This window comes from Oncorhynchus nerka, unplaced genomic scaffold (assembly GCF_034236695.1).
Source record: "Oncorhynchus nerka isolate Pitt River unplaced genomic scaffold, Oner_Uvic_2.0 unplaced_scaffold_1388, whole genome shotgun sequence".
NCBI lineage: Eukaryota > Metazoa > Chordata > Actinopteri > Salmoniformes > Salmonidae > Oncorhynchus > Oncorhynchus nerka.
In genome coordinates this window covers 101,046-109,215 of record NW_027039927.1, presented here as the reverse complement: position 1 = coordinate 109,215, position 8,170 = coordinate 101,046, and the positions used below count along the sequence as shown (strand labels likewise).

The window sequence follows — 8,170 nt, the reverse complement described above, 5'->3', positions numbered from 1 at the left end:
GAAATTGCAGAGTGCAAAATATTTTTTTATTTTTTTATTAGAAATATTTAACTTTCATGCATTCACAAGTGCAAAGGTTAACTTCTTGTTAATCTAGCCACCGTGTCAGATTTCAAAAGGCTTTACGGCAAAAGCAAACCATGCGATTATCTGAGGACAGCACAGCAAACAAACCATGATCAAACAAACACAAACCTCAGAAATAACAATCATATTTTCAACCCACATCACAAATGGTCCTTTTCTTTGATTAATTCCGTCAAAATGTCCATTTCAACCTGGTTCCCACACTCCAATGTCCCATAAACATCACAAATGGTCCTTTTCTTCGATTAATGCCGCCGTTATATCTCCAAAATGTCCATTTATTTGGCAGCATGACTACAAAATATCTAATACGATACCTGTAAATGCTGTCCAAACATTTGAAACCTCAATCCAACTTTAATATTTTAAAACGTAAATAAATTTAAGATGGGATAAACTGTGTTCAATACCGGATAAAAACAACGTGAAGCGCGTGACCTGGAGCGCGCATCAAAACATTAGAGAGCACTAGGCTGGACCCTCGTTCTGAATAGCCGAACTTCTTCATTTCTCTAAAGAAAAACATCAACCAATTTCTAAAGACTGTTGACATCTAGTGGAAGCAATAGGAACTGCAACCAAGTGCCACAGAAAAGTGCCACACAAAACCATTTGAAAACAGAGTCACCTCAACAACAAAAAATTCCTCCTGGATGGTTTGTCCTCGGGGTTTCACCTGCCAAATAAGTTATGATATACGCACAGACATTATTTTAACAGTTTTAGAAACTTTAGAGTGTTTTCTATCCAAACCTACCAATTATATGCATATCCTAGCTTCTGGGCAGGTAGCAGGTAGTTTACTTTGGGAACGCTTTTCATCCGGACGTGAAAATACTGCCCCCTATCCCAAACAGGTTATAAGGAATGAAATTCCACAACTTAACTTCTAAAAAGGCACACATGTTAATTTAAATGAATTCCCGGTGATTACCTCATGATGCTACAGTCCTCCTTTAAGACTCCATAATGTTTCATCATTAGATGCTACAGTCCTCCTTTAAGACTCCATAATGTTTCATCATTAGATGCTACAGTCCTCCTTTAAGACTCCATAATGCTTCAACATTAGCTGTTACAGTCCTCCTTTAAGTCTCCATAATGTTTAGAATGTGTCTGGAAGCGCTACTCTATCTATTCTATTCTCATCCTTTCGGTTTTAATAATATTTAAAAAATAATAATGTTATAATAGGTAATAACTAACTTTAATAACTAGGGTTAATACCTGCCTGGCGCACCAACAAAATATTTCTTTAGCCCCCTCTAACAATACCGCTACAGAATTAGCATAGTAGGCCATGTAACTTAACCTGTAGTGACACCCAGCCCGTGAACGGGACCGTTATCATCATCTGACACTAATTAGCATAACGCAACGGACATAAATCTTCCTAGAAAATATTCCTATTCATGAAAATCACAAGTGAAATATATTGGAACACAGCTTAGCCTTTTGTTAATCACCCTGTCATCTCAGATTTTCAAAATATGCTTTACAGCCAACGCTAGACAAGCATCTGTGTAAGTTTATCATAGCCTAGCATAGCATTATGCCTTGCTAGCAGCAGGCAAACTTGTCACGGAAATCAGAAAAGCAATCAAATTAAATCGTTTACCTTTGATGAACTTCGGATGTTTTCACTCACGAGACTCCCAGGTAGACAGCCAAAGTTAATTTTTTCCCAAAATATTATTTTTGTAGGCGAAATAGCTCCGTTTGTTCTTCGTGTTTGGCTGAGAAATCGCCCGGAAATTGCGGTCACAACTCCGAAAAATATTCCAAATTAGCTCCATAATATCGACAAAAACATGGCAAACGTTGTTTAGAATCAATCCTCAAGGTGTTTTTCAAATATCTATTTGAAAATTTATCCGTCGGGACAATTCCTTTTTCTCTAGGACCGATTGGAGTAATGGCTACCTCTGCACTTTACGCGAGAATCTCTCTCGGAGCCACCATGTGACCACTTACGCAATGTGCCCCCATACGGCTATTCTTCAACAGAAATGTGTAAAACTACGTCACAATGCTGTAGACACCTTGGGGAATACGTAGGAAGTGTAAGCTCGTTGATGGTACATTCAAAGCCATATAGGGAGTCATTGGAACGCAGCGCTTTCAAAACCTGGGGCACTTCCGGATTGGATTTTTCTCAGGCTTTCGCCTGCAACATCAGTTCTGTTATACTCACAGACAATATCTTTACAGTTTTGGAAACGTTAGAGTGTTTTCTATCCAAAGCTGTCAATTATATGCATATTCTAATATCTTTTCCTGACAAAATATCCCGTTTAAAACGGGGACGTTTTTTTTCCAAAAATGAAAATACTGCCCCCTAACACCAAGAGGTTTTAAGGTAATCAGAAATATTTAGGACTAACTTATTCCTTGACACCCATTCTGAAACTAACTGCAGCTCTATGTTAAGTGTTGCAGTCATTTCAGTCGCTGTAGTAGCTGACGTGTACGGTGTTGAGTCATCCACATACATAGACTCACTGGCTTTACTCAAATGTCATTGGCATGTTGTTGGTAAAGATTGAAAAAAGTAGGTGCCAAACAGCTGCCCTGGGGAATTCCTGATTCAAAATTGATTTTGTTGTACAGGCTTCCATTAAAGAACACTCTCTGTGTTCTGTTAGACAGGTAGCTCTGGGGCGGCAGGTAGCCTAGTGGTTAGAGCGGTAGGCCAGTAACCGAAAGATTGCTGGATCGAAACCCTGAGCTGACAAGGTAAAAAACTCTGTCGTTCTGCCCCTGAACAAGGCAGTCCTAGGCCATCATTGAAAAAAAGAATTTGTTTATAACTGACTTGCCTAGTTAAATAAAGGTTACATTTTAAAAGAAAAACTCTTTATCCACAATAGAGCAGGGGGTGTAAAGCCATTTTTATCATCAATGTCTCTCAGCCAATCAGTCATTTGTAAGTGCTGTGCTAGTTGAATGAACTTCCCTATAAGCTGAAAGTCTATATTTGTTTACTGTAAAATAGCATTGTATCAGGTCAAATATATTTTTATCCAAAATTTCTCTAACAGGCTGATTGGTCATTTAAGCCAGTAAAGGGAGCTTTACTATTCTTGGGTAGTGAATGAACTTCCCTATAGGCCTGAAACACTTTCTAGTAGGCTTAAATTAAAGAAAAGGCAAATAGGAATGGCAATATCGGCCGCTATTATCCTCAATTTTCCATCCACGTTGTCAGACACCAGTGACTTGTCATTGTTGATTTTATTTGCGCAAAATTTCATTGAAGATGCTCCACAGCTTTTTACAACCATTCTTCATGTGGTAAGTTCGTTTCACCCACTTCTGTTTGTGTGGGCTTGTCTTCTGTTTGTGTGGGCTTGTCTTCACTTTCTAGTGAGGGTGTTAAATTCTGAAGATTTCGCTGTGAAGATATTTTACCAGAGTTAAGACTTAAGTCAAGAATTTTACCAAATTAGACTTAAATGGGTTATTTACAATCATTTTGGTGTTACCATTTGTACCTTGTTTGGTTGGACATTAAAGCGTGTTTTTTTTTCCATCTGCTCTTGTCAGACTCCACACTTGTCATTCATTTTATTTGCATTGAAGATGCTCCAAAGCTTTTTAGTTTCATTCTTCATGTCATTTATCTTTGTTTCATAGTGTACTTTCTTCTTTTTATTCAGTTTAGTCAAATGATTTCTCAATTTGCAATATGTTTGCCAATCAGTTATACAGCCAGACCTATTTGCCATCTCTTTTGCCTCCCTCTTCATCATACCATTTTTAAATTCCTCATCAATCCACGTGGATTTAACAGTTCTTACAGTCATTTTCTTCATGGGTGCTGCTTATTAGTAACTGGGATAAGCAGCTTCAAATGTGTCAAGGGCAGTGTCTGGTTGCTCATCATTACACACCATGGACCAACAAATATTATTTACATCAATAACATAGGAATCACAACATAAAATTGTATGACCTCTTATACACAATATTAGTCCCAGCCGTTGGAACGGTGGTTTTCCTAGACATGGATCCTATATTGTGATCACTACATCTGATGGATCTGGATACTGCTTTAAAACCCATTTCTGCAGCATTAGTAAAGATATGATCAAACCATGTTGATGATTTCATTCCTCTACTGTTTGTCACTACCCTGGTAGGTTGATTGATAACCTGAACCAGGTTGCCGGCACTGGTTACAGTTTGAAGCTTTCTTTGAGTGGGCAGCCTGATCACAGCTTTCCTCAGTATTAGTTAATTAATTACCAAAGTCTTGAGATTAGTTTGCCTGTTCTACAGTCTTGTAAAGATAGGGGCGTTGACTGGGACAGGCAATGTAACATCCATAATGTTTTAAGGAAAAGTTTTTGTAAAAAAAGCACCTTACATTGGATCATCTTGAAACTTTCTCTCCAAAGCTAACTTTCATCAAGGTTTTAAATGGTCAATTGGTTTCTCTCTTTTCATTGTCAAGAATCCTTTTTCAGTCTTATCTTCCTGTCATAACAGTTCCATATAGCCCCAGTCTATCTTCCTGTCAACTAACAGAACTCTGCTGGTTGTCCTTAACAGATACATACCCAGCAACAAGGTGCAGATACCAGGATTTATTTGTTCAAACTAAACTACAGCACTTACTTTGATGTGTCAAATCTGATCCTTTCTTCTCTTCTCCTCCTCCCACAGTTCCACTCAGCCCATTGTTTTCCTGCAGTCCACCAGCAGCACAGACAACCTCTTCATACCCACCAGTAAGGTGCTACCGGAAGGCACGATCAGGGACCCAGGAGGGAGGAAGGGCTAGTGTTGTCCTGGTAACCATAAAGAGGGGACACAGACCACATCATTATGGATGCTGATGCCACTGTTGTCATAAAGTGCTTTACAGAAACCCAGCCCAGAGACCCAGAGAGAGCAAACTGTATGCTAGGCCAGACCAAGCTGTACCATCTGGTGTTCTGATCTGGAGAGACTCTTCTCTTCCTCGTCAGCATCAGGATGTTGTTGAGGCTCCCCAGAGGATCCACCATAGTCATGTCTCTCTCCTGTGTTAATGAGAACATCAAAATGAGTAGTAAACTTATAACCGTCTAATAAAATCATAGGGTCTTACAAGAGGCATGAATATGTCCCTTTGATATTTTAAGTAGAGATTATGCTTCAATATTGAATTTTAAAAGCCTGTTATACTAGATGAGGGGAACTTTAATGTAGACCACATGGAGAATTCAATACATCGAATTGAAAAGTCCCTAAAATATATGAACCAATGGCAGATTGACCCTTTAACAATTCCTACAGTACTGAACAACATATTCAAGTGTAGAACTTCAGTAGAATGCCACTTTAAAACCACACATTAGTTCAACAACGGCATAGTTTGTGTCCCTGTTTAAGACAGTACTCACTGGTGTTAATCTGATATTCTGTCTCTTCCTCTTTCACTCCAAAAACGTCTTCCTCCTTCACCTTTATTGAGATAGCATCCTCTTCCTCTCTAAACGGTTCTTTCTCTTCTATCACTATAACAGCCTCCTCTTCCTCCTTTTTCATTCTGAAATGTTCTTTCACTATAACAGCATCTTCTTCCTTCACTATAACAGTCTCATCTTCCTCCTTTTTCATTCTGAAATGTTCTTTCACTATAACAGCATCTTCTTCCTTCACTATAACAGTCTCGTCTTCCTCCTTTTTCATTCTAAAAGGTTCTTTCTCTTCTTTCACTGTAACCTCATCCTCTTCTTCAATGTTCAGCGCCAGAACTTCTTTCTCCAAACAGCAGACCTCCTCTTCTATAGCAGGGGATGAGTACTTTAATGAACTCATGGTCAGGGATGTTAGCTAGCTAGTTAGCATTAGCGACTAGCCTAGTGCTCGGCTCAGCATAAATCTTTAACAAGTTTGCAAATTAGGTTACAGTTAACCAGTTAATACGTCAACAGAACTGTGTTTAAAACACTGAGATTAGATAATGTACATTAAGATGGTCTAAAGCGTCAATCTTTCACTTTTATGTTGGCTAGCAAGCTACCGACGTGGTTGAAAGAGTTGGCGCCTTGTTGTTCCTGAAGAAGCGTCCGTCCAGTCCATTATACGTCACGCAAGAATCATCACCTGAAAGACGCTCATCGCCATCTGCTGGCTGGAGTGGGTAACGCAGTTTGGAAACAATAGTTACAACACTTTTTGTATTGGAAAGAACGTCATAATTATTTAACAATAAGCTGATATATTTTCTCTTCCAAATAATACGTTCCTGTACACAGACGTAGAAGCTCAATATGAATATGTAGATGATTAATAAATACTTATATGAATAGTTAGTGTGTTTATACACATTTACTCTGTTAATTTTTCACAATTGTTTTTATCTACATGTGACCATACTATTCCCTTAAAGCCACGCTCTATAAAATACAAAGCATCCTGTAAACAACAGAACAAATGCATCACATGCAAATAGCACTTGATTATCTGTAGTGCTATACACTGGGTAGACAAAACATTAAGAACAGCTGCTCCTTCCATGACTTAGAAAGACTAGGTGAATCCAGGCTAAAGCTATGATCCCTTACTGATGTCACTGATGTTAAATCCACTTCAATCCGTGTAGATGAAGGGGGGAGACAGGTTAAATAAGGATTTTTAAGCCTTGAGACATGAGACATGGATTGTGCATGTGTGCCATTTAGAGAGTTAATGGGGAAGACAAAATATTTAAGTGCCTTTGAACGGGGTATGGTAGTAGGTTCCAGGCGCACCGGTTTGTGTCAAGAACTGCAACGCTGCTGGGTTTTTCCGCTTAACAGTTTCCCATGTGTACCAAGAGTGGTCCACCACCCGAACAGTGGAGGTCAGTGCCGTTTAAGATGAGGCAGGACGATGTGTTTTTCCATGAGCATGGCCTTAATTCTATTACAGCATATTGGACGACTGTCATTCATATTTCACTCACCCTGTTCAATGTAACAGCAATAGGTTTAGGCTACTACATGATACTCTAATTGTCCCTATACCCATCATGAGGTAGCAACCTAGCCTATGAATGAAAGTTTAGAATGTAGGTTCTCACAGGTCGAGAGAAATTTTTGCGATGACAGACAGTGACACATAGACAGACAGTGACACATTCAATACTGCCTTGCACACTCTCGCCTGCATCTAGCTGAAATAGAGATATTACTGGACAAATTCAGGTATGTTTATCCCCGTTTTGTTCCATTTAAACGTTTGTCAACAGAATCGGCGGAATGAATACACCCCTGATCATGCATAAACACAGTTCACTTTCATTACAGACACGTTGTATTCCTTCTTGTATCTATGTGCTCTCCTCTTATCACCTTCTCCCTTTGTTTCTGTACTTCAATGCACAACACATCAGCTGTATGTCACCAGGAGAAAAAACCTTTCCAAGCCAAACCATTTCGTAACTGCTACACACAGCTTACATTGTTGTCACCATATTAGCTAAAATAACATCATAGTCAACAGAGCTAATAGAACTAACTCGTTAGTAAACCTGCTACAATCATGCAGTAACGTTACAGTGTACAGTCAGTAAGCAGTTTAGCACTTACCTTGGCGGGTCCCAGTGGCATTAAATGAGTAAAACCAAAAGCTTGCCTTGACTTGGAAGAGTTCCAGTGTTGTGTTGGATAGTCATAGCCAGCTAGCTAACATAGCATCCCTCTGTTTGAGTCAAGTGTTTGAGTAGGCTAAACTAGATAGCTGCATTTGCTAAGTGAAACTGAAAGTGGAAAATAAATGACGAAATATCTCTCTCTCGCTTCTCCTTCATTTTGGAATAAAATAATTTGTTATAAACTGTTCAACTATTGTATTTTTCTCTCTTTTAGTCAACTACTCACCACATGTTATGCACTGCAGTGCTAGCTAGCTGTAGCTTATGCTTTCAGTACTAGATACATTCTCTGATCCTTTCATTGGTTGGACATCATGTCAGTTCATGCTGCAAGAGCTCTGATGGGTTGGAGGATGTCCTCCAGAAGTTGTCATAATAACAGTGTAAGTCTATGGAAGCCTTGAGAACCATAATCCTCCAAGGTTGTGTATTGAAGTCAATGTACCTGGAGGAGAA

General features: G+C 39.0%; 2 protein-coding genes across 2 annotated transcripts in view; one reads left to right on the top strand and one right to left on the bottom strand.

The window, feature by feature from the left end:
* The window catches only part of LOC135568789 (uncharacterized), a 10,787-nt gene extending 5,914 nt beyond the window's left edge, over window positions 1–4,873 (top strand). The window contains exons 4-5 of the mRNA XM_065015536.1: window positions 2,733–2,736; window positions 4,756–4,873. Coding sequence (XP_064871608.1) covers window positions 2,733–2,736; window positions 4,756–4,873 — 122 coding nt within the window. The remainder of the gene's footprint in view (window positions 1–2,732; window positions 2,737–4,755) is intronic.
* A 122-nt stretch (window positions 4,874–4,995) lies between these two features.
* On the bottom strand, window positions 4,996–6,258 carry LOC135568788 (uncharacterized). Its single transcript, XM_065015535.1, has 2 exons — window positions 5,478–6,258; window positions 4,996–5,114 (listed from the first exon to the last, which is right to left on the bottom strand). Exons 1-2 carry the CDS (start codon window positions 5,893–5,895, stop codon window positions 4,996–4,998), a joined length of 537 nt encoding a protein of 178 aa, XP_064871607.1. The 5' UTR covers window positions 5,896–6,258.
* Between the last annotated feature and the right edge of the window lie 1,912 nt (window positions 6,259–8,170).

What these genes read in the sequence shown, in the direction of transcription:
- LOC135568788 (XM_065015535.1), bottom strand. Translation starts at nt 5,895, where the DNA reads ATGAGTTCATTAAAGTACTCATCCCCTGCTATAGAAGAGGAGGTCTGC. An exon ending in AGAATATCAGATTAACACCA is followed by an intron (nt 5,115 to 5,477) that starts GTGAGTACTGTC and finishes TCATTAACACAG; the next exon opens with GAGAGAGACATGACTATGGT.